The 15940-nt window shown below is 52.0% G+C and overlaps 2 protein-coding genes across 2 annotated transcripts in view; one reads left to right on the forward strand and one right to left on the reverse strand.

Moving 5' to 3' along the window:
* LOC120960086 (protein expanded) overlaps positions 1-12382 on the forward strand; it is a 48150-nt gene extending 35768 nt beyond the window's left edge. Inside the window, exons 4-6 of the mRNA XM_040384031.2 lie at positions 5156-5235; positions 5350-9229; positions 9301-12382. Of these exons, the coding sequence (XP_040239965.2) occupies positions 5156-5235; positions 5350-9229; positions 9301-9923 (4583 nt within the window). The 3' untranslated portion in view covers positions 9924-12382. The remainder of the gene's footprint in view (positions 1-5155; positions 5236-5349; positions 9230-9300) is intronic.
* On the reverse strand, positions 12232-15390 carry LOC120960087 (neutral and basic amino acid transport protein rBAT-like). Its single transcript, XM_040384032.2, has 3 exons — positions 14178-15390; positions 12704-14109; positions 12232-12626 (listed from the first exon to the last, which is right to left on the reverse strand). The coding sequence occupies exons 1-2, from the start codon at positions 14735-14737 to the stop codon at positions 12738-12740; spliced, it is 1932 nt and encodes a 643-aa protein (XP_040239966.1). The 5' UTR covers positions 14738-15390; the 3' UTR covers positions 12232-12626; positions 12704-12737.
* Positions 15391-15940: the final 550 nt, after the last annotated feature.

Here is a 15940-nt window from a genome sequence, read left to right on the forward strand (position 1 = left end):
TCATCATCATCGTTCCACCGCTCGTCGTGGGGACGTCGTGGGGCAACATAGGGCGACGACGCCAAAAAGAAAATCCCCCTTTTCCCTCCCCCTGTCCGTTGTCCACTAATGCGTACCGCTTCTTCTTCTTCTTCCTCCTCCATGCTGGCCACGACAGCATGGCTTCCCGCACCATTGGTTCCAACCGCGCGCAAGCCGGCCCAAAATGCCCGCATTCGCGATTCAATTCCCTTTTCCCCTTCCCCCTTGCCCCACATCCGCTTCCAACTCCCTTGCGCAGCAGCATCATCATCGTCGTCGTCCCCCTGGTCCCTCGGCACAGCCATCTGTCGCTCGATACTCTCTATACACATCGTTATCTGCATACCTTTTGGTGTGGCGTGGTAAGGAAGAGGCGAAACCCAAAGTGAAGGAGAGAAGAAAAAAAAACATAATGCTTTTCCATGTGGCTGTGTGTGCCGTGTGTGTGTGTGTGTCGTGCCCAAGCAACGTCGTAATATTCCTTTTACCAGCCTTTTGCCTTCTTTCTCTTGCCCAATCTATCTGCCTGCCTGCCTGCCTGCCTGTTGCTGCTGTTGTTGTTGCTGCTAATGTCCCTGGACAGGTTTGCTTTGCTGTCCGAGCGCGCGGCAAACGACACCGAGCCGAGGACGGGCTACAGCCAGAGAGCACAGCATCACCACCAAACTCTGGCCGCTCAGCGCAAGCGTTTTCTCTTTCGTGCTCACTAAAGCGATCATGGCCTACGGGCCCCGAAGTTCGCCACCTTCCCGTGCGTTCAAGTCTTCGCCTTCGATCTCGATCTTTTCACCGCGCTTCCTTCTGCGCTGCGCCCCGGGAGCCCACCTTTGGGACGCTGTTGGGATTCATGCTGTTTAAACTCGCCTACTTCCCTGTCTTCCCTGCCAGTGCCCGGCCAGTCGTGTTGCGTTCCTTTTTTTTGCTCTTTGCTTCTTTCCTTTAATTCCCTGCTGTTGTTGCTCCGTTCAAGCCGTTCTTTCTCAACTGGCCGGGATGGTGTGTTCATTTTACCTTCCTCGAGTGAATTTTATTATACGTTTCCGTTCCGAAGACGCTTCGTGCTTCCTTGCGAGCGTTATCCTTGTTGCTTCCTGCACCGTACGCGGCAGAAGTGCGAGCAGAAGGAAAAGGCAAGGGACAAAAGCGTCATCACCGCACTGGGGCGTTTGTTCGCGTGCAGTTTCGCCTCGAAGTTCCATTAAAATTCTTAAACTCTCTGCTCGACTTCCTCTGCCAGTGCTCTACAAGCGAATTTTGGTTTGCGATGAAAAGAGTTACATATAGGCTATAAAGTGCTTTGCGTCGCTGTGTGTACAAACGTGATGCGGAGAACGTTTGCAATCACCATAAACATGTTGCGATGGTCTAGCCGAAAAAAACCCATCATCCATCCCTCATACCAATTACCAATCGCAGTGATTGGTGTCAAATTATTCGAATATTTATTGTGCTCATAAAAATGTTTCCAAAAATCAATCTCTAACATGCGGCGCGTCCTGCACACAAAGAGCAATGAAACTGTCGATTTGCAAAATTAATCAACCGTTGTGGTCGGGCCCCGTCCAGCACAACACCTTCACGTATTTGCAGACGAGAAGGAGCGAGAGATGGAAGAAAATTTGGTCTGCTCGTTGCGAATGCCAAATAAAATTCTGAACAAGAAAGCAACGGACAAGCGAGAACAAGTAAAACCCGCCTTTTGGGCAGCTCTCAAACAGTTTGGACAAATGAGAAGTATTAAAAAAACCCTTTTGGACAACTCTCAAACAGTACTTACAATCCTCAAACACACACACACACACACACGGCGATTGACCATGAAGCATTCCTCAAGTTTTGTGCAAGACATCCAACGATGTTACCATGTGCCTGTGTGTGTGTGTTGCGCAGTTAAAGGAATTGAAAATGTGATTTACATAATCGATTTGTATTTGTCATCATCAATTTTGCTTTTGGACATTGATTTTTTCATTCTTTTGAGGGGTGGGTGAGGGACCAGAAGAGGGTTTTTTTTGTTTCCGTTTTGTGCTCAATCCCAGTCCCATCATCAAGCAGCGTTCGTCGCTTGGCGTTGATGTCTTTTGAATGATGGCAGCAGCAGCAGCAGCAGCAAGAGAACGAACCTCTGGTCCACTGGAACGTTCTAGCGCAGGTTTGATGGCAATCGTTTATTTCGAAACGATGCTCAAATTCCTTTGCTTCGGATAATCATTCAAATTGAAAACTATTCAGATAATGTGCTATAAATTTAGGACAAAAATCATAAATTTGTAAACAACGTCATATAAAATATTCTTAAGGACTGAAGGACATAAGACACAGAATTACACGTGCTTTTCCAACTGCGTACACAACGTGAATTCCCCTTTTTATTCTCTTTTTCTGACAGCTCGGCCGGGTTGCCAAGATTTTACATTTGTACAAGGTTTGGACATTATTCGGTTGACAGTTGATGTATGAGGTTGACGTTTATGATCCACATTCGCCTACAAATTATACCACTTCTTTGCGTACCTCTGAAAGACGTTAATCAGAGCTCATTTTTAACCATAGCGTAATGTTAATGGTAGTATAAATGACTCCTAACAAGCAGATAGCAAAACACTGAATTGAGAAACATCCTCCCCATCAGCACAACGGTGACGTAAAGCTCGCATTAAAAAGCGTCCATCAAAAACATGACACTACCAGGTCAGGTCAGCCGAGTTTCTTCCAGCAGCGGCAGCTGCACCGGCATTCACAACAAACTACCAAACACACACACGCTCTCGATCGCTCTTATGCAACCGTGTTTCTGTGTTTAAAAATGTCACCGAAACGCACCGCGAGTAGCAGCAGCAGCAGTAGTAGTAAGACTGATAGTGTTTAACACCTTTCTTTCCGCCCGGGAGATATTTTTAGGCATCAACGAAACAGTTTTGTTCGCCTTTTTTTCGCCTTGCTCTCTATATGGGCCTTTCCTTTCCTCCCCCGAGAGCGCTCCACCTTACCTGGCCAGAATGTGGTTCAATCTGGTTTTTTAAAGTAGGTTCGTGCGGTTTTGTTTTTCACACCAGCCTAAGAAGCGGTGTTGAGCGTGTTGGCATCGAAACAAAAAAACGGCAACAACACGTGAGCCGAAAGTTCAAACTCTCCCGGGGTGGCAAAATGGCCGCTGGGTGGTGTGGACATCGCCTGTGTGTGTGTATATGTGTTTGAGTTTTTTTTTTCGGCAGGCACCCTGACTCACACACCAGACCATAACACTACCGTTGAGCCTGCCTTATGTGGGCACCCCCTGCTTGAAACGCGACCGTTCGATCAAGCGCGTGCAAAAGCTTTCGCGGGCTGCCCGCCCGATCAATGATCTTTCGATGCTTGCAGGAGGGAAATGGGATGCGGTGGGAAAAGGGAGACACCAAGCACTACCTGGAAGCTCTTTACTTTCTGCGGCATGCCTGTACCTTGCGTTTATCCCTTCACTTCACACAGCTTTCGATTCATTGCCATCGTGAGTGCGGGCGAACGCGCGCGCGCGCGCACGCTCGCGCTCTCGATCGCATAACCCGCTCGATCGGGACCGTCTTTCACCCCGTTGTCTCCACACACGGGGCTGGACGCGGGGCTTGGTACGATCGGTGGAATGGGAGAGGAGAAACAGAAACTGGAATTCCACCTCCGCCTGCTGCTTCTCCTGCAACATCCAGCGGGCTCCTCGCAAAGTGTCGCATTCCCGCATTCTCTCCTCAGCGTCGTGGCATTCATTCAGCGAGCCGGTTGATCCGAATTCCAGCGTATTCCACTGCTCGTATCTCGGAGCTATGCGCGAGACCCAACCCTAGCAGCAAATCGACCAAAGCGACCAAACTCCATCACACACACACACACACACACACACAACCACAACCTTCCTCCGTCGGATCCTCCATCTTGTGGGTCGGGTTTGGAATTCATTCCAATGAATCCGATTCGATTCGATTCAAAACTCGATCTCCAACTCTGGAGGGAGGGGACTCTTGCGGGACTCTGACGGTGATGGTGTGCGTGTGTCCGTTCCGCGAACTCGTAATGGCAGTGTCTCTGTGTGTGTGTTTGACGATCAATCGCAGGCATTTTTATTATTGTTGTTTCGTTGCCATTTGTCCCACGTTCTACCAGATCTCACTTATCGGACGGGACGTCACCGGGTGTTTTGTAAAGAGCATCAGATTGTCTATGTTTCCAAGTTTTTTGTGATTTTCTGAAGAGATCAGTGGTTGAAAATTGAGTTAGACAACAGAGTAAATTGAAGTTTAAGACTATTTCAACATCTTATTGACGTCAATATCGTTTTGAAGCCATATGTGCCTGTTTGAAGACACAACTGAAAGTTGTTGTTTTTTATTCCATTACAGTCCTTTTGTTTTCTCATCCCCATTGAATGCGACAGGAGAAAAATGTAGCTGTAACAATCCCGTATCATTCCACCGGCACATCCTGCATTGTTGCGTTGTATAGACCACACCGATCTCGCCCTTTTTATCATCCCCCATTGCATTGCTTGAATGGATGGAATTCGTTCGCTCATCTCCGATCGATGACTTCATCCTCGTCATGGAGTACTACCCGTCCTATCTCTCGCTCTCGCCCATGCATCCCACTCTGCTTTCTTTCTCTGTTTACACCATGCACTTGACCCGTCGGAAGAAGTCTCGAGCCAGGGGCTTTGGCAGCAAGCTCTACCATATGGCATGCGTCCACCGCTTAGCGGCGACATGACGCTGGCGCCACGATAATATGGCGTCATATGTATGTGTGTGCTCATACATTGCACGACAATTAGGTGCATTGCTGCAATTGTTCCCTGTCCCTCATGCTGAATGAAGCGCACATTAGCTCCTAGTCATTCCCGGAAACTTTACATGCGAACGCACACTCCATAGGGTGGATTATAATTACTGATGAAGAGAGGGAAGGAAACCTTGAAATACCTCTTGGCAGGCCTTCACTTCCGAGAATGATGGGGCCGGATATGGTGTGTTGCATTATTGCGTGTTCTTGTTTGGGTTGCAATCGTTACAGCAACTCTTTGGGTTCATTTAAATGTAATTCCATTAAAGGATTTTTAAGTAATAGTTACTAACCTTCCCTGATGTCTATTTTTTCACCCCAACAGATGGCGAGTACCTGTTTGCCGATCCCGAGAGCAAACTGTCCAAGTACGGACCAAAAAGCTGGCGTTCCTCGCACACTCATGTAAGTTGCTGAATAGTGCAGTTCTTTGCTTCTCCTCCTCTTCTTCTCCACAAGCACACACTGAAATGACCTAATGACTTTTTTCCTCAATTCCAACCCAAAAACCCCACACAGGGCCTGGACGCCAACGGGAAGCCTCTCCTGGAGCTACACTTTCGCGTGCAGTTCTACATCGAGAGCCCGCTCATGCTGCGTGATGAGGTGTCGCGGCACAACTACTATCTGCAGCTGAAGTACAACGCGGTCAACCGGGACCTGCCGAAGGAGTGCTCTGAGCAGAGTTTGCTGCTGCTCGGCGGCCTCTCGTTGCAGGCGGACCTGGGCGACAGTGCACCGGAGGATGCCGGTACCACCCTACCCACCACACCCTCGATCAAGACGGCGACATCCTCGACTGCGACGGTACCGTGCAGCTCAACCGCCAACCTGAACAGCACCACTGGCGGCGGCGTCCTTAGCTCGGGCGTTAGCGTTAGCAGCAGCAACAGCACAAGCAGCAGCAGTAACAGTAGCAGCAGCGCCAGCAGTAACACTAGCAGTGCTACTAGCAGCAGCACCAGCAGCAACTCCAGTACCACCTCTGCCTGCTCCCCGAACCCATCGGCCGGTGGTGCTCCGTCCGTGTCGTCCACCTCGACAGCAGCTTCCTCAGCCTGCACTACCACCTCGGGACCTCCAGTCCAGCCCAACACCAACATCGCAGCGAACGATGGCGCAAGTAGCTCCACCACCACCACCACCACCACCAGTTCGCCCTCGGTGGAGTACTTCCGACCGGACGAGTACCTTAATCCGGCGCTGCGGTCTGCCTGGGGCATTGCGGCCGTCACCACGTGCCACCGGGACAATCGGGGCCTCTCCCGGGCCGACGCCGAGACGCACTTCATCCGCGAGGCGTGCAACCTGAACGAAGCGGTCAACGCGCACGTGTTCCGGATGAAGCAGTCGAAGAACGAAACCGGCCTCGGCACGGTAGCGCTCAGCATCTACGCGAAGGGCATACGGATCGCGCAGGATGGCAGCTCGACCGCGACCACCTTCCAGTGGCCGCACATCGGCAAGCTGAGCTTCGATCGGAAAAAGTTCGAAATCCGCTCGGGCGACAGCAAGATCACGCTCTACTCCACGAACGACGACAAGAACAAGATGATACTGGCGCTGTGCCGCGAGACGCACCAGTTCTCGATGAAGATAGCGCCCCGGCTGACGGAGGCGATAAAGCGCGAGGAGGAGGAAAGCAGCTGCATCCACGGCTACCCGTATCTGTGCTCGCGTGCCCTCAACCTGCCGTACAAGAGCAAGAGCGACCAGCGCATTTCGGTCATCTCGAGCACGAGCTCCAACACGACGTCCGGGATCGTGAGCGATCGCGTCCACTCGGAGGACGAGCTGGAGATTATGATCAACACGCCGCCGACGGCGACACTGGCCGCGCCCTCGACGGAAAGCCTCGCACTGGCCCACCTGCTCGACTGTCCGAGCGTTTCGCGCCAGACGTCCTCCGTCGGGCAGGTGTCGCTCAAGGAGCTGGAGGGCACGTTCGCGGCACTGTCGGTGGGCCGGACGGGCAGCGTGGTGAATGCGGCCGGTTCGCTCGTACCGTGCAGCAGCGGCGGCAGCAACACCAACAACTGTGCGAACAGTGACAGTGGCAGTGTGGAGGGTAAGCCCGACCGCCCCGGGAAGGAGTGTGAATCGTCGCCTTCGTCCCAGCACAACATCGGGTCACAGTGCTCGTCCACCTGCAGCACGGTCGTCGTGGCGACGGACTGTCTCAGCCTGCCGCAAAGCTCGACCGCAACGAGCACGACCACGATCAGCAATGGTGGCGGCAGCAACAGCACAATGGTGCAGGCCACGATCAGCCCGGACCGGCGGCAGACGTCGACGTGCAGCAGCCTGGTGCTTGGGTTCAGCCACACCGCCCAGAATAGTACACTGAGCGTGGCGACCAGCACCTGTCTCGATCACGACATCAACGAGGAGGAGGAGGAAACGCACTCGGGCGTGTACACGATCGCGCACGTGCCGCCGACGGAAACGAGCGGCGTGTACACGATGAACAGCAGCGAGCTGACCGGCCAGTCGTCCGAGATTGCCGAGTCGGAGTCGCACGAAAGCTCGCACTACGGCAGCTTCCAGCCGTGCCAGAGCGAGATGGCGGATCCGCTCGAGCCGGTCGACTCGGTCGATGGGGACTACCATCGGCCCCGGCTGGACAGTGGGCTGAACAGCGAGTTCCGGATGCGGTCCGACTCGACCGTCAGTGCGGCTGGGTCGTTCCGGGGCGATGGGAGCGATCCGACGGACAACAAGCATTCGCTGCTGAGTGCCGAGGAGCTGACCGATCTGATCGTGGGCCGCGGCACGTACCCGTCGCGCAAAACCGTCAGCCACACGCTCGACTCGGACTGTGACTACGTGACGCTGCCGCTGCCGCTCGAGGGCGAAAGCTACCTGCAGGGCAGCGAGGACACGGCCCCGACCGAGGACGAGTACGACGACGAGGTGCTGCCGCCGGCACCGCCCAAACGCATCGACAGCAACATGGCGGCGGCAGTGGCAGCTGCAGCCGTGCCGTGCCCTGCCCGGCCACCGCAACTCCCACAGCCCCCGGTCGAGCTGGCCCAGCAACAACCACCCCCACCGCCACCCCCGTACAATGCGCATCACGAAACGACGGGACTGCGCGGACCGGACATACGATCGCCCGCGCCTCCCGCGGCCACCGATCCGGAAGCGCCAGCCATTCCGTTGCGTGACCCACCGCCCTACCCGCAGAAACCGATCGCCATGCGCAAAAGTCCGATCCTTCCGCCGGCCCTCCCGGTCACACCGTCCGTCCTAACGACAGCGCCCGTGTCCGAGGAAGTACCAGCACGGTTCATCACCACCCGGCCCCAGATTAACATCCTTAAAGCGCACGCGAGCGTCGTTGGCGAAACGCCCAAGCCCAGCTTTGCCGCGCCGACCGTCAACAACATTGGCAATTTGGCGCAAGCAACACCACCTCCACCGCCACCGCCCGTGCCGACCGGCATTCCGGGGTACAATTTGCACCCGAACCACAAAGCCATCACCTCGCCACCGCCCCCCTACCCGGAGATGCCGAAGCCGCCGCCCCACCGTACGACCGCCTGCGTGCTGCTGCCCGTCATCAAGCCGCGCCAGTACCACCCACCACCGCCACCAACGATGCCACGGCAACCACCGCCTCCCCCGCCGCCCCACTCGCTGGCCACGGTGTACACCAGCCAGCTGGCCCGGTCCCAGATCGAGCTGTACCAGCAGCAGCTGTACAGTGACGTCGACTACGTCATCTACCCGATCCAGGACCCGTCCATCAGCCAGCAGGAGTATCTAGACGCGAAGCAGGGCTCGATCCTGGCGGCGATGGCCCAAAGCCCGCCACCACCGCCCTACCTCGCCTACCATACCGTGCGCGCACACAACCGCAGCTGGGATGCGTGCAAAAACCACGCGATCTATCGCAGCACGCCCTACCTGTCGATGGCGCTGTCGTCCAACTCGCGCTACGCCTCCACCCAGAACCTGTCCGACACGTACGTCCAGCTGCCGGGTGCGTACTCCCCCCTCTACAGCCCGTCGGTCGCAAGCCTCTGCTCCTCGTACGAGCCGCCACCGCCGCCACCGCTACGGCCCCGCCCGATGGTGTCCTCGAAGGCGAGCGCCGGCTCGATGCAGCCGAACGGTGGCGCCCACCTATCGATGGCCTCGGCCGGCCCATCGCCCGCCCTGTTCGCCCGCTCCCGCTCGGACGATAACATCCTCAACTCGGTCGAAAGTACGCCCAAGATACGGCGCCATCCGCCGCCACCGCCGCCACCGCCGTACGAGAGCAAGAAAGCGATCCGGAAGCCACCGCTGCCGCTGCCAACGCCGATGGAGAAGCTCATCCCGAAGCCCCCGATGGCTGTCCCCTCACCTTCGCAGCCGGTCGTGCCAGCGTTCAATCCGGAACGGCCACCGGAAGGTAAGTTGGTGTGATTAATATTTTAAACAAGGCAAGAGTTTAACAGAGCAACCTTTTAATGTTTTCCGCAGTGCCAGCAAAACCGACACCACCGAAACCGAGCGGCCCGAGCGCGAAGCTGCAGGCGCAGATCAAAAAGCAGTACCCGGACTTTGACCTCAGCACGGTCGCGTCGATGGTGGACCAGCAGCCCGTCAACGACCACACCTCGATCGACATCAAAACGCTGCGGGAAAAGAGCAAACATCTCGATCTGCCACTGATATCGGCGCTCATGCACGATCGCTCGCTGCTCAAGCAGACGCGCGCCTTCGTCATGCCCAAGCACCCGAAAGCGAACGTCTCCAACGGACTACCGAAAGGGGCGGGCGGTGGTAGTGGAGTGAGCGGTCCCGCCGGTGGCACTGCCACACACAACGGCGAGGTCCCAACCAGCAATGGAGGATCTCCGCCGGGCAGTCAGCCATCGCCGAAATCCAAGTATCCCGTGTCGGGCCTATCCACCACGCAGCTGGCCAAACCGCGCAAGACTTCGGCCAGCCATCGGCATCCGAACGACAAGCTGCCGCCGCTGCCGGGGCAAACGGGCCCAGGGCAGACGGGACCGACAGCGGAGGGCAATAACTACGTCATGGATCCGACACCGACCCCGATCAAGCAGAAAAGCTTCAGCTCCTCCCAACCCAGTGCCTGATGCGGGAGTGAAAAAGGAGTCTGCAACGGGCTGCTGCCTCAAGTTCAACTCTCTTTCACTCTTTCTCTATTTTTACCCACCGACAATGTCCTCTCTTTCTATCATTCTCTCTTGATCGTGGTTGCGAATTTTTATGAGCGACGCACCGATCAGCAGTGCCACCGTCGCATCATCATCAACAGTGCAGCAGTATTTTGTAGTATTTATTTGTTCGCCATCTCTTCGTTGCGCTCAATAGCGGACTCGATGCGGGTGTTATTGAGAGCAAGATAATGGTTCAACATCGGATTGATCTTTAATGATATGAAGTAATCAAGCAATGGCAAAATAGGGAAGGAGATTCAGATAGGATGAAAGATCGAGCTGGAACAGTTCCATATGAAGGAACAAATGCGCTGCAAATAGGGTGAAAGAATGCGAAGGGAGGACTGGAACCGAAATGGCAACCGTACGAAAATGAAGGAAACACATCAAACGGAAGGTATAATTGGAAAATTACTCAGGTTTATTACTCTTGTTTTTTGCTTTGATTAGTTCGCGTTTATTTTTATTTTTTCGATGTTTGCGAATTGTACGTATGTGTCCGTGGGCAGAAGAACAGAAAGCGTATCTGCTTCACACACTCACACACACACAAACACTTTTGTTTTTATAAAACTTTTAGCAGTAGTATTTTTTAACTATGTAAATAGGGTAGGGCTGATGAGCTGACGAGCAGACGGCAGTAAACGATATGCGATAATGTCAAACTCGAATCGAATTAAGGTGTTGCTCGACGAACAATACGTAGACATATAATTCAAGCAGGTGCTAAGGCAACGGAACAGCGGATACATGTTGCCCCAAAACATACACGCACGCACGCAGGAGGAAACGAGAAACTAAAAAGAATCGTTTTAAGTTGTAGCTCGATGGAACTGGAGCAGAGAAGCAACTTGGAAACAGTGCGGACAGCAAGGCGGACCATACCTAGACATGTAGTTCAAGAAGGTGCCAACACTCACAATACGGATTGTAATATATTTGCCCAATACATGCAGCGCACGCACTAAGAGTAAAACATCCAACAGAACATGGTCCACAGGTCTTTTAAGCTACTAACAATTACGGAGAAGAAAGACTAATTTAGAGCCTAGAGAAAAGCGGACTGATCTTGCTATCTAATGGATATAAAAAAAAGAACAAAACGAAAGGGATATCAAAATGATACAAGCGTGATTGTCAAATAGAAAGTGGGAAAGAATTCTAAAATGAAAAGGATAGGAAAGGATAGAAATCGTAAAAGTGCATCATAATTTGGTGAAAATGTTTTGGTGGAAATTTTTGCTCTTTTTGGGAACGTTATTATTTATGAAATATTCAGAATTCAGTTTTTGGGGTTTTGCCTTATATTTTTCTGTTTTGGTTTGCAATGTTTAGTCTTATTCGGTCTTATTTTATCAAAATTGTTCTAACAAACAAAAAGGTAAAAATGGTAACAAAAAAAGGATACATCAGCTCTTATTCATATAGGTTTATAGGTAGGACTCGCTTTATGGATTTTTGCTCAAATAATGGCAAAGATAGTTTGCCATCGTTAGGTGTTCTTTTCGTTTGTTTTACTAGAGGGTTTGCTATCGATCGTAACACCGCCAAGGGACACGGTTACGTCTCGTCGCTAGTCAACTCCATTCACTAGAGTGCGATAGGATTGACTCACGACGACACGTGTCCCATTCGGTATTGGGCTAAATCGCAAATCTTGGTAAAGCACCTGAAAAGATTTAAACACAGGAAGAAAGGAACAAAGAAGCAGAGAGTGAGTGTGTGAGAGAGAGAGAGGGGAAACACTTACGAATGTATAAATAGGGAGGGTTCTGTTTGGAAATTATCTTGTTTCTTACTTTCTGGTTTGGGGGAACAACAGACACAGTCGTGCCTCCGGAGCGTCCAGATAGAGTGACTAGAGCGGTACTAGTGGTAGATTTTAATAGCTATTTAATCCGTTCTGTTCTGCTGTCCAGTGAGTGGGCGACAGCGCAGGGGAACGGTAGATTTAAGTGAAATCGTTCTCTCTCACACACTCTTTCTGTCTCTCTTACTGGTTCCTGTTAGCTTCTTCATCCATTCCTAAAAGCGCAGGACGTTAGATAGTTTAGCTAGGGGGAAGGAAACGCCAGCATACGAAGTTCGGATATTCAGAGATTCAGGAGGATCGTTAAGTGTATAGTGTAGGATAGAGGCGGCAGGCCACCCTCCCACCCGATGAGGGAGCACCGATCGGACCGTGTCCCGCTTTACGGTGTACCGCTTTGCGGAAGGATTTGCGTTTTAAAATTTCCAACTATGCGTTTGTTTCTTTTATTAACAAACTTTCAATATACAATTATTATTATTAATAATGTAGTTTAAATGTTTAGATAGGCAACCAGCAAACCAGCAAATAAAATCTAGAGATCTAATGAAACAATACAATTCAACATTTATGGTGGTCGTGCGTTTTTTTTCTTCTTTTTGCGAACCCACACTCGAAGCAACACTGCATGATGACACACTGACTAATGCCATGGTTGGGCACTAATTGCGGAACTATGGGCGGAGGGGGATCATGGGGAAAGAAAGATAAAAAGTTATGGTCTAACTGGGTTGGGAGGATAACATCGAAGGGACCAAGAAGCAGGCTCGATTCCGATTCCTGGATCGACAACAAAGCGACGGAGGGATCTGGAACGGTAGAAAAGATCATCAAAAATCTTTCATTCTACCACTACAAATGTTATCTTCTTTTAGTAAGATCTCACCATCGTTGCTTTAAAATCCACATCAACACGTGGCTTATTTGTGTAGCTTCACCACAATCGTCTCCAGAGGGTTTATTTCAAACCGATCGAAGTAAACACGCTCGTGCTTTAGCGATGATCCTGCCACGATTTCTCCACTGTAGAACATGGCCGTCAGATCGAGCGAGACCCGTTTCGGGCCCAGATTTGCCACCGTAGCGAACGAGTTCCGCCGTGGATACCAGCGCTGTATGACGAGGATTTCGTTCTGGTTCGATTTGATATCCGTGTTCGGTAGCATCTGTCCCTCCTTGACGACCGCGTTCTGGTAGATCGAGGGTGATCGTTTCCGCAGCGCGATCGCTTCAATCACGTAGTCCAGATGGTGCAGCGAAGCGGAAGCACTGCGCGGAAGCCATGGCAACGAACCGCGGCTTGTGAACTGATTCTGTGCACTGTCCCACACCATGGCGGCCAGATGATGCAGATGCTGCGTATCGACATGTTCTCCCTTAGGATCGTTTGCTTCTTCGAGTGAAATTTCATCCCCATAGAAGATGCTGGGCGTACCGGGGAGCGTTAGCTCCATCAGTGTAGCAGCTAGGGTCGCGTTCGGACTAAGACCGGACGTAAGTCGACGCTCGGATACACTGCCAAGGCTCCAGTGTATCCAGGGGTGGTCGACACCACGCAACAGCCGGCCCTGGATCGCATCCTGTACCCTGCTCGCTATCCCATCCGTACCATTGCTCACGTCCAGATACACATCCACCAGATCCACCTGCGACAGCACATCGCGCACAGTGCGCTCGGGCAGCTGCTCAACGAACTTCTGTCCCACCATCAGTATACGATCGGGGCCGAGCAGATACTTCCACTCCTTCACGTTCTCCACCAGCAGCGGATCGTCGGCAAAGTGCTCGAGTCCCTTCACGTAGAACCCGTCCACACCGGTGCGCGTTAGCCAGAAGCGAAGCACGTCGGACACGACCGTACCGGACTCTGGCTTCGTTGTAATCGAGCGGGACAGTCGCAGAAATTCGCTCGTGATCATATCACCGTCGGTGCGGTTCGGCAGCCGATCGAGATCGATCGTCGGTGGGCTAAGATGCTCCAGGAACGGGTGAATGGGTAGGTCCAGCACGAGCGAGATGTTGCGCTCGTGCAGTGTGGCTGCCAGCTTCTGTACGTCCTCCACCTTGCCGAGCACTTCGTCCACATCCAGCAGCGAGGTAACTTCCTGGAAGTGGTCCGGATAGTGTTTGCTGGGAAAGATCGAGTTTAGCCGTACCGCACCGATGCCGAGCGTTTTGAAGTACTCTGCACGTCCAATCAGACCACGGATGTCACCGAGACCGTCGTCGTTTGTGTCCTGAAAGCTGGCGGGAAACACTTCGTAGAACACCGATCCTTTGTACCAGGTGGCGCTGAAAGTGGTGGAAAAAAGTTAACAGTAGAGAACAGTCCACCTAAAATGAAACTTCAAAACACTTACGGAGGATTGCACGACTTTGGAAGAGTAGCAATCATGGCCACCACAATCCCGACCATCGCAACGATTAGCGCCAGAAACACGAAAAACGTACACTTCCTTATCAACGGCCAGTTCCAGTGCACAAACCCGGGCATATCTTTCGTAACGGCAATCCCCAAACTGGCCGCATGATGCATCGACCCATCCTGACCCGCCTTCACCACGTCGCTCTTCTTGCGCAGATGCTGATAGCTGTTGTGGCTGAACAGATTGCCCGCTCCAGCACCGACCGGTGCGACCATCCCGATGCCCGAGCTACCCGACGAGCTGCTCGTCTCGGCCGCCTGGTCATCATCGCCCGTGACCGAGTCCCGCACATGGTTGTCCGTCGCGTTGCCCATGCTCGGTGTCAGGGGGTGGGAGAAATCCAGCGGTGGGCTCGGTGTTTCCGGCAGCAGCAGACAGGTCGAGGCGTCCTCCTCCGGCAGAAACGTCGACACCGAGGGCGAGGTCGTTAGCGACTCCGGTAGCAGATCCGCCCCGAGCAGGGTCGGATCGGTTGATATTTGCAGGTGATTCATGGTTGCGATTTCACACAGCCACTCTCAAGCTGGTTCTTTGTCGTGTTTTCCTTCACCAACAATACGTAACGATAGCACACCTCACACCAACAGACCGCGGGGGAGGAGGAATTTTTCGTATCTTCCGGTCCAAAACACTCTCACACACTGAGGTTTTGGCACACAGATAGCGTATTTTTCCGATCCAATGCTCGCTTACGACCTACGTCGCAATACGGCCGTCGGTATGACGCGCACCCGAAAGACCACACACCAGTGTGCTATTCTTACCAGCGCACACCAACTCAGGCCAGGCCGTCCGTCCGTCACAGATGTTAATCTCGATACGCGAATCAATTGCACCGCACCACGGCTGCCGCACAACAATTAGCGTCTATTAACGCCAATCAACGGGTTCGGATGCTGCCGGGCGCTTCGGTTGCCACTAACAACCGCCAATATCACCAACACCACCACGAGCATAGACCGAATATCAATATAATTGTGCGGCGCTTATGCCTTCGCCTGTAAAATTGTTACCCGATTTAGACGTGAAAAGAACGTGTGCTGGCTGTCATTCTTTGCGACGGTCAGCTTTACCGAATGACCTCCCCGCGAGGATTACGTTATCAAATGGGGGGTGAATGCAGCCGAGCAGAAAAGAAGAGGGGAATGTTTTTCCTAGATAGCGAAGGGAAATTTTGACAGTACGGGAAATTCTCACAAAGTGCGCATGCGTATGGAACATTGGGAAAACAAATCCCTTGAAACCGTTCAACTCACGGGTGCTGATTGATGCTGCAGGGTGATTCGTTTAGTATGTTTAGTATGAGTGAAATATTTCATCCACTTTTTGTTGTGTATTTTTTTAATTTATCACCCATTGCCGAGTATTTAGCATCTACTTGCAGAATTTGTTAATTCCTGCCACTTCAATTGATCCATTAGAAGTTTTTCCTTTATTGCGAAATCAGTTATGAAATGGTATTGTCAATAGTTCTATATTTACATTATCATATTATTATATTTATTTTTCAATTGTTCTCCTCGAGGACTGTGCAACAAAAACTTAAAGCTAAACCTTATCTAGCTAAACCCTTACATTAAAATTATGAAATGATGAATATGAATTGTTAACATTTTAAAATCTTTTTTTAAATTAAAATTATGAAAAATGTAATTTTAAACTTAAAAAACAATCTTAGAAAAAGGGAAAATCTGGTC

Source organism: Anopheles coluzzii, chromosome 3, assembly GCF_943734685.1.
Source record: "Anopheles coluzzii chromosome 3, AcolN3, whole genome shotgun sequence".
NCBI classification, from domain to species: domain Eukaryota; kingdom Metazoa; phylum Arthropoda; class Insecta; order Diptera; family Culicidae; genus Anopheles; species Anopheles coluzzii.

Coding starts and splice junctions, on each gene's coding strand:
- LOC120960087 (XM_040384032.2), bottom strand. CDS start 14,737: ATGAATCACCTGCAAATATCAACCGATCCGACCCTGCTCGGGGCGGAT. Junction 14,110..14,177: donor CCAAAGTCGTGCAATCCTCC/GTAAGTGTTTTG, acceptor CACCACTTTCAG/CGCCACCTGGTACAAAGGAT.